Source organism: Leuciscus leuciscus (genome assembly GCF_965113295.1).
Source record: "Leuciscus leuciscus genome assembly, chromosome: 3".
Classification (NCBI taxonomy): Eukaryota; Metazoa; Chordata; class Actinopteri; order Cypriniformes; family Leuciscidae; genus Leuciscus; species Leuciscus leuciscus.
Genome location: NC_138727.1, coordinates 66103941 through 66121236, shown reverse-complemented (window position 1 = coordinate 66121236; position 17296 = coordinate 66103941). Strand labels below are relative to the sequence as shown.

General features: G+C 42.7%; 2 protein-coding genes across 4 annotated transcripts; both read left to right on the top strand.

Annotated features, from left to right (window-relative positions):
- The first annotated feature begins 27 nt into the window (after positions 1-27).
- Positions 28-4963, top strand: mvb12a (multivesicular body subunit 12A). Its single transcript, XM_082165248.1, has 10 exons — positions 28-169; positions 722-817; positions 892-975; positions 1592-1691; positions 1820-1949; positions 2853-2993; positions 3831-3946; positions 4062-4120; positions 4392-4451; positions 4657-4963. The coding sequence occupies exons 2-10, from the start codon at positions 722-724 to the stop codon at positions 4717-4719; spliced, it is 849 nt and encodes a 282-aa protein (XP_082021374.1). The 5' UTR covers positions 28-169; the 3' UTR covers positions 4720-4963.
- Positions 4964-5686: 723 nt separating this feature from the next.
- On the top strand, positions 5687-17269 carry akap8l (A kinase (PRKA) anchor protein 8-like). 3 transcript variants are annotated; one of them, XM_082165186.1, is made up of 13 exons: positions 5687-5795; positions 7316-7366; positions 7766-7994; positions 9309-9810; positions 11339-11453; positions 11529-11587; positions 11678-11711; positions 11842-11962; positions 12038-12179; positions 13669-13774; positions 14183-14313; positions 14437-14532; positions 16449-17269. In XM_082165186.1, the coding sequence occupies exons 1-13, from the start codon at positions 5774-5776 to the stop codon at positions 16824-16826; spliced, it is 1986 nt and encodes a 661-aa protein (XP_082021312.1). In that variant the 5' UTR covers positions 5687-5773; the 3' UTR covers positions 16827-17269. The 3 variants fall into 3 exon arrangements, with proteins under 3 accessions (XP_082021312.1, XP_082021313.1, XP_082021311.1); XM_082165187.1 differs by having other exon boundaries at positions 5747-7366; positions 11842-11935; XM_082165185.1 differs by having other exon boundaries at positions 5747-7366.
- The last annotated feature ends 27 nt before the right edge of the window (positions 17270-17296 follow it).

Here is a 17296-nt window from a genome sequence, read left to right as displayed (position 1 = left end):
AGTATAACAAGCTCCCCTCTCTGAGCATGCGCAGTCCTCTGTGACGTCGCCGCGGTGCATCATGGGAGTTGGAGTCGTTAGGTTCTTCCTGTTGTTTGACTGAGGGAGTGAGTTGAGTTTAGTTTCACTGTTTTGAATCGAGAATAAACCTCATAACCAGCGTAATTCCGTAAGTACTGAATTCCGCCTCACGTGTTCATTAAAGCCGCTTGTAACCAGGCTAATGTTTAAATGCGGGTGTTAATGCTGATTATATCGAGAGTTTGAAACTAATGGAACAATAAGATGATCGCGCTGCGTCGAGCTGATAAACCAGTGAAAACAGTATTAAAAGTGTGATTAACTAATAGACGTGAGATAACATTATACGTCAAGATAAATCACTTTCTTTTTCTTTCTTTCTTTCTTTCTTTCTTTCTTTCTTTCTTTCTTTCTTTCTTTCTTTCTTTCTTTCTTTCTTTCTTATGATGATGATGATGATGGTGAGCTTGTGTTGATGATGATCTTAAATTTACTCATGTCATGTTGATGTAAGTTTGAAGATGTCATAATGATCAGTAATGCTGAGTTCACACCATAACATATTTACCATAAATACTAAATGTCACGTGACGTTCTACTCGGAGCATCACGTCCTCGACTCGTTCTACTCGGATCTGGTAATTACGACCTGGCGTAGTTGCGTGTCATTAATAACGTCTCATGATGTGTCTGTCTGTAGATGTCCATGTACGATCAGTCTAGCGGCTCCAGCAGGCCCATCACTGCGGTGGCCTGGGCTTCTAACGCCACCACCTGCCCCAGTCATTTCAGCCTGGTAACCATGACAACCACTCTCACTTGCGGTCACATGGCCATATGATGTCACTAACCACGTGCATGTATGTTTAGATCAGTCAGACGGAAGATGGAGGCTCCGCTAACTTCATCCGGGGGTTTGCGATGAAGTCGGGATACTTCCTGTGTTACACTAAGGTGAGATGCATTACAGGGTCCTATAACGCCTTTTCACAAGATGTAAAATAATTTGTGTGTGTGTGTGTGTGAAGGTTTAGCTCAAAATACCCCACAGATAATTTTTTATAGCATGTTAAAGTTGTCACTTTTTGAGGGTGAGCAAAAACGTGTCGTTTTGTGTCTGTCCCTTAAAATGCAAATGAGCTGCTGCTCCCGGCACAGAGGGCGGAGCTTTAAGAGCTTGTGTGTGTGTGTTAGCAGCTCCGATTACCTCACACATATGAACTGAAAATTAATAAATAAATGTGAACAGACGGATGCGACAGCTTGACCTCTTCTCAACAAGGACTGCGTGTTCCCGGGGGCGGGGTTTATGTAAATTTAAGGGTTTGTGATGTCACTAACCCGTGAAGAAGCTCATTGTAGTCCCTACTAGTCGTTTGTTGTAGTCCTTAAAAAGCTATTTCTTTAAAAGAAAATATCTCCCTTTGCTTTGAACTTTGAGCGTTGTAACTTTGCAGATGTTGTTTATGCTCAAACAGCAACATTACACTCTAACTAAAGTTAGAAAAGTGAAATCGTAATCAAGCACCCCTTTCTCGTTCTCGTCTGCCTCCGTCTCTCCGTCTCGTAGGATCTGTCCGGTGGGATGGTCGTGGCGGATGCGCTGTTGATGTCGGATAAAGAGACGATTCCTCACGGTTACTGTTACATCCCAGAATACCTGGAGCCCAGTAAGACGGTTCACTGGACAGATCTGCTTCTCCTGACCTTCTGACGTGCGGTGGAAGAGTAAACCTGTGTGTGTGTGTGTGTGTGTGTGTGTGTGTGTGTGTGTGTGTGTGTGTGTGTGTGTGTGTAGAGGCGTCTGTGGGGAAGAAGAAGCGCATCTGTGTGCGGATGGTTCCAGTGGGCAGCGTTACGATGGCGGTTCTAGATCTCAAACTGACGGCGAAGAACAAGACCATGGTGCAGCAGTACACCTGCCTGGGGTGAGACTCGCTACATGCTGGCTCGCCATTTTTAAAGTGCCCCTATTATGCTATTTTAAAGTTTCCTAATGTTGTTTTGGAGTCTCCTACAACAGGTTTACATGCATCAAAGCTCAAAAAACTGTTTAATGTTCTCACAATATACATTTGCACATCACCACATTTTCAATGACTCTCAAACGACTCGTCAGATGAATCGATCTCTCTAAATCCCGCCTTTCCGCAAGCTACTCTGCTCTGATTGGCCAGACAGCTCAGTCTGTTGTGATTGGTCTACCGCGTACAGCGCGCGCTTCGAAAAGAAAAACGCCCATTGCCAAAACAACGTCAGCTCTGCGTGTCCTGAGGCTTCCTACACCGTAAACTAAACACAGTAACGAACACTGACGTTGATTTGACCATCAATGCGAGCGCTGATGAAACATTGGAAGAACTGTTATTCAAGCCGAACCTCCATCAGGACGACTCGAGCAGGACTCAGTGTTTCTCAGTGATACACTACTCAGTTTGAGGGACATTATGAGATGTTGCAACTGTAATTCCTCACCATCAGCATTAACAAGTGCATGTCCATCAACAAACCCATTATTTTACTTGTACTCATTTATTTACAGAGTATTTTTCTAATTTATTGCGGTGAACATATGGAAACTGTATCAGTAACAGTGCATACATTAGCCGAGCTCTAGGGTGAATGACTGATGTAACATAAATGTTGGTAAAACAAATCTTGCTCCATGCTTAATTTAAAAAATGTAAAAAAACAAAACAAACACGCCATATACTGTAAAACTGGTATAAATTTGAAACATACAGTGAAATAAATGTTTGGTTCTACGGCCCAGCACTATCAGACGCTCAATTCTCCTGTTAAGTGTTTGTTTGTCTGTGTGTGTGCGTCAGGGACATGAATGGCTTCGTGGTGTGGTGTCTGAAGGGCCCGTTCTCCAGCCCGATGCCTCAGGCCAAGCCTCGCAGTGTCAGTCTGGACATGCGCAGTCTCTCCCTGGACGGAGCCGGACCCCCCCAGCCGCTCAAACCCAGGTACCACCACATCAGCGAGAACACTGGAGTCTGTTGGTGAGACTCCAGTGTTTGCGTGATTTGACTGCAAAATCAGGCCGATGCTAATCAGCTGTGTGTGGAGAGCAGCGTGTAGAGTCAGGATCCCCCCCTGCTCTCCGTCACTCTCCGCATCTTTACTGTGTTCTGTGTTTGATCTTACTGTAGTCTGGTGCTGACGGAAGAGCTGCAGCCTTGCGGTCTTCACGCTGGTTGCTAGGGTGTTGCTATGAGGTTTCTAGGGTGTTTGGGGTTCTGGTTAGGGAGTTGATGTGTAGTTTCTAGATAATTCAGGGTGGTTTCATGGGTGTTGCTATTTGGGATTTTGGGTGATTGATAGGGTGTTGCTGTGTAGTTTCTAGATAATTCAGGGTGTTGCTAGGGTATTGTTATGTGGGTTTTAGGGTGATTGATAGGGTGTTGCTGTGTAGGTTTTAGATCATTTAGATAATTCAGGTTGGTTGCTAGGGTGTTGTTATGTGGGTTTTCTAGATAATTCAGGGTGTTGCTAGGGTGTTGTTATGTGGGTTTTAGGGTGATTGATAGGGTGTTGCTGTGTAGGTTCTAGATAATTTAGATCATTGAGGTTGGTTGCTAGGGTGTTGTTATGTAGGTTTTAGGGTGATTGATAGGGTGTTGCTGTGTAGTTTCTAGATAATTCAGGTTGGTTGCTAGGGTGTTGCTATGTGGGTTTTAGGGTGATAGATGGGGTTTTGCTGTGTGGTTGCTAGGGTGTTGCTGTGTAGGTTCTAGAGTGTTCAGGCTGTTGCAATGTGGTTCCTTGGGTGGTTTTCTCCCTCTGACTGTCTGTCTCCATAGCAACGCTCCCGATATCCCACCGAAAGTCAGCCGTCGCCGCAGTAAGCTTGACATGAGCAAGCCGACAGAGGGAGTGTATGACAGCGGTAACCATAGCAACATCTATGGTATCACAGGTACAGCAACAGGCAAATTTACTTCATCATCCTTTCAATCTGTTTCCTGTATATATCATCACATACACATCATGTGGTATGAGTAAAAACATGTCAGTTGTTTGTCTGTTCTCAGCGATGGATGGTGTTCCTTTCACTCTACACCCCAAGTTTGAGTCTCAGTCAAACACAAAGGTCAGAGGTCACTGCATCACTCATTTACATGCAATCATCTGGTCATTATGGCACAGTAAACAGTAAAAAAGTACAGGAAATGATTTTATTTATATGTAAATGACTTTATTATGTGAGGAGAAAGAGTTGCTAGTTGTTACAGAATTTAGCTCGGGGAATTCTTTCATTAACCAATCATAATCAAGTGACCAATAACAGCTTGCTGAACTGTGATGTGTGTGTGTGTGTGTGTGTGTGTGTGTGTGTGTGTGTGTGTGTGTGTGTGTGTCAGGTGTCTGTGATCACACTGAGTGACATCCGAATCAAATCCGTGCAGGACATCGAGAACGAGGTGAGATCCTGTGCAACACTTCATCGAGTTCATCATTCTGATAATAAGACATTATTCTCATTTTACGATTGTAGCACATGATCTTAAAACAATGCAGAGATTTTTGTCTCTGGCTCTGCTGAGGACTTTTATTTTGAAGCCCTTGTTTTTGTTGGTGTACTTGTGTGTGGCTGAGCAGAAGTGACTCTCAGATGTTTCTCTGCAGTATAACTACACGTTTGCAGTGGAGGAACAGGCAGCGAAGAGAATCCGTCCGTCCGTGTCCTGAACGCTGTCCTTCTTCAGATCATATTCGGTTCTTCATATCAGCTCTGATCTATGCAATCACACCGCGAAATGATGGTTCTTTCTGGTTTTATGATTATGTCTTTCTCACACTTCTGGTTCTGGCTGTTCTCGTTCTCTTTCTTGTCTGGGTTTGTTAAACATGAAGGATTTTCTGCATGCAAACACATTATGTAGATGTGTTTGTGTATGTTACAGTTTCGCGTGTTTCTGCGAAACACTAACAAGCGAATCAAAGTGCATCTCGACAGAGATATGTTATATTATGAGGCCAAAATGATTTGGGATTTTGAGCTGTAGTTTAGTATTTAAACAGTGTATTTACACTACTTTATTTATCTCATAAAGTGTACGTTTAAGACGTGTGGGGACCAAAAATGCTCTTGTATTCTCTGAATCACTCTCTTGTCTGTTTAAATACTCTTTTATATATCAGATGGTGCTCTGTGAGATGGTCTTTTTACTTGCTCTGCTGAAATTCTGTTTATTTTGTGGAATTTTAATTAAAAAAAATGTATAAAATCAGATTTTGTCTGAATTCACTTGCAGGTTTACACAAAGGAAATTACATTTTAAGTAATTTTCTGTACACATTTTACATGTTGAGACTACCAATTCATATTTGTCCTTTTAATTGTTAATATTAATTTTCTATACCTACACAAATGTTATTTAAGGATCACAATGATTATAACCCCAGTAAATCAGTTCCTCGATCCATTAAAAACGGCAACATATGTGATTAAATCATGTTGCTTTATCTAACATATCAATGAAACCATAGACATTATAAATGTATTTATTATGTCTATAAATGAAGCACCTAATGCTGATTATCACCTATTTTAAACGCAACAGTGAAATACACACTTTTGTTTTGAAATAATCAATGCTGTTTCCGGCCGCTGGAAGTCGATCATTGGTTCGTTCACACGTCAATCATGTGGCCACGCCCCTCAGTGGGAGGATTCTGCGCGGCCTGATACTGGCCCGACCGCCTCGCTTTCAGTCACACCTACACTAAACACTGCAGCAGGATGGACCGAGGATATTCTTCAGGTTAGTGATTTAATCTTTATTCACTTTAAATAAGCATCTCTCTGTGTTTAACGCAATCGTTTGTATGCTGGCATCATGTATTACTCTGTATTTGAGAAACGCAGTTCGATGATTCGCTGTGTGCGTGAAATGGCGCAGGTCGAAATGAAGCGGAAAACACTTTTTAATCATTCATGCAGACCTTATTAATCCGTTAGTTTCCTTTTGTGTAAGTATTTACATTTTAAAGTGTAGTTTCATCGATTGTTGTCAATGTCGACGTAAATCCCATTGTTATTGTCTGCTTGCGGAAGCGCGCACACGAACGCGCTTTTCGAAACACGAACCATTAACGTATTGTTAAATCGATCAAACTAATTATATTTTCTTCTTGTGAGTGATTTTCTGCTGTGAGATGTTTTACACGAGGCTCGGGTTCACACGCAGCGGTAAATTCTGCAGTTTAGCGTCTAAAATGGCGAATCGAAAGAGAAGAATCGCCATATTTTCTCGCCACACGTTCATTAAATGATCGGGGAAATGGGGGCGTTTAGTCGTAAAATGGCTGCCGTGTCCATTCTGCCGCTCTATTGTTCGATTATTCGGTTGATTGTTTGGATATCGGTGTTAATCTACAGGATTTACAGTTATTTGAGTGTGCTGCCATCTTAAAAGACCTCATGCTATTGTTCTTTTGTGGCTATTGTAAAGTCGTGCCTAGTGTACCTGCGTAAGTTCATCTCTACACGCTTTCTCTCGGGAAAACTGACGGAATTAGGCTATAGTTGACATCATCATCATGTCTAAGAGTCAGATTCACATCCAATCAAATGTTATTTTGAGTGAATGCCCCGCCCCCTAATTACACTGGCCTGGCCAGTTATAAGCCTACAAGCTAACAGACTTGTACTTGATAAGAGTCTCAATCAGAGACCACATTGTAGGGATGCTCGATATATCGGCATGATATAGTGGGGTTATCAGCTTCTGGAAAGTGCGAAGACATCTTGGTGTATAAATTGTAGATTTCACATATATCGCCCACCATATCGGTATCGGCGGATGCTCATTTTGAATGTTATCGTTATCGGCCCGATAAGAGTTTGGCCGATATATAAAAGTCGATTAAATAATGTATTATTTCCTCCAGCTGAGACGCGTCAGATGCACACTGTTCAACATTGTTTCTGAATTGTTTGAAATATGATTGGAATCACTTCAAAAAGTAAAATACAGTAAAGTCCAACACACGTCTGTCATATCGGCTAGGCTACATACAGTTATAATGAGATATAGGCTAGTGTGTAAAATTGTGTGCGTAGGATATGGATTTTAATTGTGAGACTTTTGTTTTTGTAATCAGGCTCTCAAATTATATATAAATTTTGATTTAGGCTAGATTTATCGGCCAATATATCGGTTATTGGCTTCCAAATACAAAGAATTATCGGTTATCGGCCTGAATGTTCATATCTGTGCATCTCTAATACTTTGAGATGAGTTTGGGATGTGCATCATGTACATGTTTGTAATCTGGTCAGGATTCTCTGGATGGGGAGGATCAGGAGGAGGAGGAGGAGGATCGTCCCGAGGTGAGACACGCTTTAGTTCACATGCAGACTCATGTAGGGCTGGGTATCCGTTCAGGTGTTCGGTTCCATTTGCGAGCTCTGAATTCAATTCTCAATTGGACTCAATACTATAGATTTAATACAAATCTTATAAATTTATATAAAAGAACAGTGAACATTAGTTTAAAAGTGGTTAATCAATATAAATAAACTAAGTATAAACCTGTATATTAAACTCTTTTTTTATTTTAGCTACACTTGTGTACATTAAAACAGAAGCCAACTCTATATTTCAAATGCATATGATGAATAGACAGGATTTTGATGCAAGATGAATCCTTGGTCAAACAGGATCAGGTTATTATAGGAATCGACCACATGTGTGTTGTGTCTTCATGATGGTGCTCTGTTCTGGCTCAGGCTCGGGCAGTTACGACATGTACGGCTATAAGGACTCGATGTCAGGGGGCAGCGGGGGGTTCGGGGGCAGCGGGGGGTACGGCTCCAGCGAGCGCATGAAGAGAGGTCTCTCAGGGGGATCTCTGCTGTCCTCCGGCGCCACCGCAGACGCCGTCATCGCTAAGATCAACCAGCGCCTGGACATGCTCACGCAGCTGGAGGGGGGCATGAAGAGCAGCACCCGGGAGAGGTACACACACACACAACCACTCATGCATGTCTACGGGTGCAGGGGTTATGCTTTTTTGCGTATTAAGATGTTGTATGCAATACAATTTCACTCTCACAATAGTTCAGATCAATTATTTTCTCATGTCGCACTAGTTTGTCTGATAATAATTGGTGATAACTTACTGTAAATTTGGACAAGATCCTGTCTAGATGTCATCAGGGTAGATGCCATATTGTGTTTTTCTGCAAATGAAACCGAGGCTGTGAGGGAAAGACTGTTGAACTGTCGTGACACGTTTGCTCACCTGAACGAAATGTTTCTCAAGCATCAAATCATGACATTAGAGTGATTTCTGAAGGATCATGTGACACTGAAGACTGGAGGAATGATGCTGTAAATTCAGCTTTGATCACAGGAATAAAGTACACTTCACTATATATTCACATAGAAAATAGCTGGTTTACATTATAATAATGTTTTACTGTATTTTTGATTAAATAAACGCAGCCTTGGTGAGCAGAAGAGCCTCTAGTCTACATCTTCCCCTCAGAAGTCTTTCTAAAAAGTTAAATGTGGCGTCTACCCTGAGGAAGCTGTTTTTAATGATTATGTTCAGTTCTTGGTGAACACACTTAAAGCAGTTGCCGTCCTTTTAAATGCCCTCCTGACCATTTGAACACACACAAAAACCTGTTTCATGTTCAGACGGCCCTCACAGATCTAGCGTCCCAGTTAATGCTAACGACGCCCCTCACAGACCCCAGAAGTCCAGAAAACAGCTGTTTTACATTGGAGTAATCTTTCACTGTTTTTACAGTATTCTTGATCAAATGAACACAGCCTTGGTGAGCAGAAGAGACTCTTGAACGCTAGTGTACATCTTAAATTGATCATAAAGTTAAATGTGGCGTCTACCCTGTGGAAGCTGTTTTTTGTAATGATTTGCTGTCTACGGTAATGCTCAGTTCTTGGCTAAAACACTTATAAAGCAGTTGCCGTTCTTTTAAAATGCCCTCCTGACCATTTGAACACACAAACCCGTTTCATGTTCAGACGTCCAGATCTAGCGTCCAAGATAATGCTAACGACGCCCTCACAGACCCCTAGAAGTCCCTGCTATCTCACTGTTTCCACCTCGTTGCCTTATATGTCCATCTGTGCAACCAGTCATTCTGAAGCTTTTCCACAGCCTTCCCACTATGCACCTGAGAAACAAACAACGTGGCTGTGGAAGGGCTTGAGTTTGTTTGTCTTCTGAGAGCTCATGATGAAAATGCAGCCGATGGTCGGTCCCCCGCTTGACCTTTGCTCTGCGCCTCCCTCCCTCTGCAGGTTTGACCAATACGAGTCTTTCGACTCGCGCTCCGCCTCCCTCGGCCCCCGAGATCTCTACAGATCCGGTAGCTTTGGGTACAGCGACTCCCGGGGCGACATGATGGCCCAGCGCGGAGGCGTGGCCTTTGGGGTCATGGGCGGAGCTGGAGGGGGCGGGTCCGGCTTTGACGGATTCGGATCTGCCAAAATGCGGTCGAATCGAGACTCCGCCTTCTCGGGCTCCGGCTGGGGGGCGGGGCAAAGATCCCCGCGAAGGGGCGGAGCTTCAGGAGGGCGCGGCTACAGCCGCAGGCAGGACTCCTCCTCCTCCGGAAGTGGGCGGGGCGGAGGCCAAGGCCACTCCCCCGCGGGGCGAGGAAAGCTGCCCTCGCTGCTGGCCAACCGCATGTACCCTGACAGCGGGGCCTTCCAGTCCCAGCGCGGGCCCCAGGACTTCCGGAGCTTCGGAGGGGGCCCGAGGGCCAACCGGCAGCGCGGCCGCAAGAGACCCCTGAACCGAGTAAGTACCTCCCACTCCCTGCGGGGGGGCGGGGCTGAGAGATCAGCAGAGCCAATCAAGCTCATTCATCCCACCAAACAAACAACCCCTGGAGGAGCCCCAGCCTGCCCACATTTGACCTTTGACCTCTTAGTTACACACTGGAGGATAATTGTAAAGAGTCACATGATTACAGGGCGGTGATAATGGGTGTGTTAAAGGGATAGTTCACGTTTTAAAAAATTCCAGGTGTGTTCGACTTCGACGAGGAGTTAAAAACCGTTACGTTTTGGTTCTCGTAACGACGTAGACGCGTTTTTATCGTAGTGTCAAATACCCAACAGTAACGCTTTTTATTCAACACTTTTATGTTCTGCCCTCATCCTTCCCTCGGGTCTTTTTCGACTTCGAGGAGTTAAAAAAACTGAGACGTGAAGTCAGACAAATTCTGCTTCTTGACGTGTTTTTTTTTATTGTTTTAAAAAAAAATCATAGCTAAAATGTTCAAATGCACAGATGTTTGCAAAAGTAACGCTTTTTATTCAACACTTTATGTACTGCCCTCATCCTTCCCTCGGGTCCCTTTTGTCGCACTTGAACCACGAATGCACAAAACAAATTCAATGGATTCGGGGAGGTTTGTGGTTGAAATTTTAAAAAGTAACAAATCCTTCCCTCTCGGGTCAATTTGACCCCCTTAGGAATGAGTGGAATGCCAGGAATGCTTCAGTACACATAAAAAAAAAAAAAAAAAAAAAAATGCTCAAAATAGAAACTAGAAATGCTAAAACCTTACCAAAACTGATTTTATAATGTCTACATACATGTGTATCTGAATGCTTTAGGTCCTAACTGGCTTTAGGACCCAGCGGAACAGCTCATTTGCTCCATATAGAGCTATAAGGCCATCTAGAGTCATGAAATATCATCTTATATTCTTATTTTCCACAAGAGGTCGGCAAATACACCCAATGTCAGATATTTGGAGCTGAATTAAAAGGTTTACGCATGAATTTGTGTTAAGTTGAAATAATGTGAAGAATGTGCTTAGATTACTATTTATTTATTTATTATTTATAGATAAAATCTAGTAATATAAAGGTAAATGAAACAAAAAATCTCCCAAAAAATTTGCATTAAAAAATATAATCAAAATGAAATAAAATAAGCTTTCTGGACAAAAAATTAAAAAGTAAGTATAATTTTAGGACTTCGGGCAATTTTTGACCCGCGAGGGAAAGATGTGTTACAAAGTGCGAGGGAAGGATGATGTACAATAATAGTCAGAAAAGTTCAGCATGAGCCTAAACTATTATTAACTATTTAAATGCCGAATAGTCGCGATCTATATATCAGTTTGATAAATATGCCGCTATACACACCAGCTCTTGAACTGCGCTCGCGGTTGTTCGATAGCAACAGTCACGTGGTGTCGCGTGTCAAAGTCGAACACACCTGTTGTAGATCCTCTCATCATTGACTCACCTTCATGACTACACACACGCACATGACCTCAGATCTCATTTGCATATGTGATGATGTCACGCAGCAGGTGAAGTCCCAGCGCGACGGACAGAAGAAGCGGAAACAGACCCTGAGCGCCACCGACGAGCCCGAGTCCAAGATGGGCAAAACCGAGACCGCGAGGGAGAGGAGGGCCACCGGTACGAGCACACCTGTGTCCCATGATGCCTTCTGATCTCCTGTGTGTGTGTGTTCATAAGTGTGTTGTGTTTCAGAAGCCGCCACTGAAGAACACAGGCGGGATTCGGAGGAGGCGAACGAAGCCGTCGCTGCTGTACGTTCACGTTTGTTTCAGTCGTCTGTGAGTTTGCTTATGTCATGTACCGTTCCCGAAACACAACTAACGCTTCTCTCTGCTCTTCAGGACTCCAGAGCAGAAGATGGAGGAGAGAGTGCTGGTGCGTTGGGGACTTTAACGTCTCCTGGTTTCTTCTGCTTTTATTTAATGTCCGCCCCGCTCTCATGGTGTGAGATGCTTAAACGATGTTTGGGTGTGACGTGTGTTTCTCTCTCTCTCTCTCTCATTAGCAACATCCAATCAGGACGAGGGAGCTCAGGGCAAGGCGAAGCAGACTCAACCCCCTGCATCAAAAATCAGGAAGAGGAGGGGCTTCTTTGAAAGGTCAGGGGTCAAAGTGTCCGCTCACAGGTCAGGTTCTTTGCTGTCCGTGTATGGTGAGTGTTCTGGGGTGTGTGAGGCTCACGTGTGTGCGCTCGTCCCCAGGGTGACGTTCGCCTGCTCCGTCTGCAAGTTTCGCTCCTTCTACAGCGAGGACATGGACGCCCACCTGGAGAGCAAGTTCCACAAGGACCACTTCAGGTTCCTGTCCAATCAGCTGTCCAAGCCCACCACCGACTTCCTGCAGGTGCGGGCGCTTGCCTTAACGGCCTCATCGACGTATTAGTCTTTCAGTTCTGTGTTTTTTATCATTGTGCCTGTTAAAGGTGCATATTTAGGAGGATCTGTTGACAGAAATGCCATATCATAAACATAACTGTGTTCAGTGGTGTATAAAGACCTTACATAATGAACCGTTGTGTGTTTATTAGCTTAGAATGAGGCGTTTCTCTCTACACACATTCAGTTTAGTGTTTTTTAATCATTTCGTCTGTTAATGCCGACTGCACACACTTTGGCACAGGTGTGTATTGTTATTATAATTTTACTATTTCACCCCCATTTCCTTAAAAAAAATCTATTTTGCTCTAGAAACACTCAATAGTTCCTCTCAGGATCTTAAGGACAAAAATGTCCCCATTGAAACTGCACTTTTTAATCCCAGGCCATTTAAAGGTGCAGTGTGTAAGTTTAGCAGCATCTAGTGGTGAGGTTGTGAACTGCAGCCAACGGAAGTTACGGTGGCTGACAGGAAGTGATGTCGTCGTCAGAGACAGCAGAGAGGAGCCAGTTCAGCAATGCGGATTCTTTACAAAGATTAATGAAGAAATTAGGTCTACTTAATTATTCAGATGTTATTCCGAATATTATTGTCACTTGTTCATCATTGTGTCAGTGTTTTATCAGCTGACTTTAGCTTTAGCTTCTTTACAGAAGAACAACATAGTGACGAAACGCGTTCGTCCGCTCAGGGCCACCGTAGACACATGTGGATGTAAGCGGACCCGCGGTGTGTGTAGAGAGAAATGCTCATTATAAGCTAATAAACACACAACGCTTCATTATGTAAGGTCTTTATACACTGAACACATAGTTATGTATATAATATTGCATTTCTGTAACAGATCCTCCTAAATATTACACACTGCACCTTTAACTATAAAATGATGCAGTATTTCTTAATAGGTTTTCATTTAAAAACGTTTTTTTTTTTTACCAGATGTTGCCATTTTCTCAGGTTTGGCCTATAAAGCAAACACTCGCTTTATTCCTGTTTTCTGCTGCTTCATATTATAGAGCCAATTGGATAAATTATGCAGCTATAATTGTGTGTGTGTGGATGTCAGAGTGTGGTTTGGATGTGTGTAATAAAAAGAATGTGCTTGTAATATTTGAGAGAGAAACTCAATCACTGTGTCCCAGTGGAGCTTCACTGTGTCCTAATGGGGAACATTCAGCTCATTTCTGGAGATGTCAACCTCAAATTTGGAACACAACTTGTTTAGATTTATGGCTTTGTTTTTCTTGCAGATTCAGAGTTCAACATGTTTCATAAAATATATATTTTATATAAAATGTAATAAAAAAAATATTTTTTTTACTTGAACAATAATCTGCCACAGGTCTTTAAAAATGTTATGACAGCTTTTGGACTTGGAAATGTTTGTCCACTGGACCTATGTGTCACTTTAAGTGATGCAAAGGGTTATTAGTGAACCGTTACTGGTGTTTTATAGGAGTATCTGAACAACAAGTTCAGGAAGACGGAGCAGCGAGTGAATCAGATGGAGAACCACAGCGCCACCATCTGTCAGGTGTTCAAAGACCAGGATCTGACGCGAGGTACGGGGATCTGCCTAGAAGCTCTCATGATGTCATTTCCTGTCATGTAGTTCATTACGCTGTGTGTTGAAGCGTGTGTGTTCTCAGGTCACTGATGCACATACACAGATTTATGCACTATTGTAACCCACTTGTCCTTGCATGCACATTAGGGAAATTGTATTTTATTTAAGATCAATTGTTTCAAAAGGTAATGCACTTTAAAAAGTAATTTTAAAGACAATTGATTTGGATTATATTGGCTCATTGCGCTCGCTTGCGCCCTCTAGTGGGCATAGCAGACGATACAGCACTGTTTTCCTCCAACATTAAGTCTTGCCTTTAGACTTGGAAAATAAAATTGTCAGTCATTGTGACAATAAATACACATTTGCTGGCCTGAAGCTCATGATGTCACTTCCTGTGTAGATCTGGGCATGGAGCACTTCATGAAGAAGGTGGAGGCGGCTCACTGCGCGGCGTGTGACGTGTTCATCCCCATGCAGTACATGCTGATCCAGAAACACCTCAAGTCCTCGGACCACAACTACAACCGCAAGGTAGAAGCCGCATCCGATCGGTGTGTGTGTGGAGTTCCTGGAGAGATGCTGGTCTGACCCGTGTGTGTGTGTGTGTGTGTGTGTGTGTGTGTGTGTGTGTGTGTGTGTGTGTGTGTGTGTCAGGGCATGATGGAGCAGTCCAAGAGGGCGAGTCTGTCTGTGGCGCGCAGCATCCTCAACCACAAGGTCATCGGCAAGAAGCTGGAGAGCTACCTGAAGGTTCGTCTCATACTCTTACTCGTCAGTCATGATTTTTCTGTTTTTAACGATGTCGCATCTTAAATTTGGTACTACGTTTGGTAGACTTAATGGGTTTAATCAGTTTATAGCCATTTCCCCCCGATATTTAAGCATTTTTCCTGAAGATATCGGTTTCTGCTGTTTTGTTTGTTACTTTATTGTTCCAGTCATCTTGTTGTCTCCACTCCTCAGCATATTACACAGCATATTACACAACACACACCTTCATTTTAATTTCGATTAGTTTAATGACTTCATTATGTCATTCTTCTCCATTTGAGAACATTCAACTTTGTCCATTTATTTTGCCTAGTGTTAAAATAATTTTTTCTGCTGCTGTTGTAAAACAAGATGTTTTTATTATTATTATTATTTGCAAATAATTATAAAGAAATGGCAAGTTACTCAACTGTTGAGCAGGGATGCACCGATATGACAATTTTGGTTGATACCGGTAACCGATAATTATTTATATTTAAACGCTGATAATCGATATATTGGCCGATAAATCTAAATCAATTTTTATATAATTTACAATTGTATAATTTTCTGATTACAAAAAATGTAAGTTCCACCATTAACAGTAGGGGAGAGCCGGGACAGTTGAAACACCTTACAGATTAGCAGCGTTTTCTAAGATACGGTTACAGATAGATTTGTTATTTTTTGTGATCAACAACTCACACGTGTGTTCTCTTAGTATCATGTGTTACTCGGTACAAATATAGAATAATTTAAGTAAAATCTGACTTTGAACTGTAGTTGTGCGATTGAAACACAGGGGTTGGACGGATGAAACATAAGTTTAAACGGCAACTATTCATCCAATGCTTGTTTTTGTGAACAATACCTGACGAGTAACTTATGGACATATTGTTACAAACATATTTTGTAATTTGTTTTAATTTAAAGGTTCATATTAACCCTTTTTGTTCTGTCGCCCAATAAACAATAGGCGATAAGCCTGTGTGCATTTTGTAATCTTTCTAATAGACGAAGAAAGACAAAACCATTTACAATTAATGTTCTTACATTTCTTCCTTGAGTCATATTGAGTGTTTGCTAGTTGAATAGCCTGTTATTATGAAGAGAACGAGGTCGACAGGAAGAAGATAAATGAAATGTATTGAATATTGGACAATTGATGGTTATTAAAGAGATAACATGTGTTGCGTAAATGAAAACACAAGTCTATGAACAGTATAGGCTATGAACAGTATAGGCTATGAACAGGCTATGAACAGTATAGGCTATGAGCAGTATATGAACAGTATAGGCTATGAACAGTATAGGCTATGAACAGGCTATGAACAGTATAGGCTATGAGCAGTATATGAACAGTATAGGCTGTGACCAGGTTTGACTGGTAGGAGGTGCGTTCGGGACGGCTGAAACACCACCAGCACCTCCTGCCAGTTAAACCTGTTTTCCCCGTAAACTAAAGAACTCTGATATTGCACACTTAAGGGTGTGTTGCAGGACTAATACACCTGCTGTATTATCATTACAATGGCACATCAAACAATAAATACAACTTGCCAGTCAAAAAACAGTACAGCACAAAAGAATTGACTCACCGCACTCATAATCAGCTTTGCGTCTTTACCTCCAAAACATCCATTATTTATCCGCTTTAATATATCGGCCAAATTCTCTTACCGGGCCGATATTGAGATATATTGGCTAATACTGATATATCATGCATTCCTACTATTGAGTTAAACGTGATATTAAAGTAGAAGTGCTCCAATAACGTTCATTTTATTTACAGAATAATTTTTTTTTATATTGTAGCGTTTGGTGAGTGTTAATTTAGCATCTTGTTCAGCTGTGCTCAATACACTCGTTCAGAATGTTTGAGATTCGTTCGCTAACGAGTTTCGCTTAATTCACAGGGAGAAAACCCGTTCAACGGTAACCAGGACGACCAGGATCCCGAGGACTCCATGGTGATGGACGTGTCCGAGGGCGATCTCACCAGTGAAAGCCTGAACGAGGCCAAACAGGAAGAGGAGGAGCCTCAGGCAGAGGGGGCGGAGCCTGTAGCAGAAGCCGTGGGAAACGGGGCGGGGCATGACGAGGAAATGAAGATGGAGATGGGCGGAGCCACAGAGGAGGAGGGTGTGGAGGCGGGTGAAGGAGAGGAAGAGGGAGTGGAGGGCGTGGAGGTGGGCGAGGAGGAGGCGGAGCTTGCCGTTAGTGCAGACACAGACGCAGGAGCGCTAGAAGATGCTAACGCTAACGCCGCCGTCGCCGCCGCGCCCGTCGAGTAGCCGTCAACTAAACCGCTGATTAGCGTTCGTTTGGAGTCAGTTCTACATCCTATTCCTTTGAACTTTATATGAAAACTGACCTTGGGTCAGGGCAGATCTCCCAGAATGCACTCTGCAGCCTGAGGACCAATCAGAATTGACCAGTCGTCTTGTGTTCATCCAATCACAGGATTGCTCCGCCCCCTCTCTACGCCTGTGTCCCGTTCGGTCCGATTAGATACACACGCGTGCGTCATGTGACTGTTGATGTGCTATCGAGATGATTTCAGTTTGTCACGTCTTTACACGCTGAAGTAAAACGTTTAATTTCCTTCTCTTTCTTTCTTTGCTCGTTTTTTTATTTGGTTTTATGGACGTGGCCTGTAGAGATTAAATACTTTAATTTGTCAATTTCCACTCATTGTTTTTCTCTTGTGTTGAGGAAATAAATGTCTGTAAAGTCATCAGTGTGTGAGGGTGTTTTGTGAGCG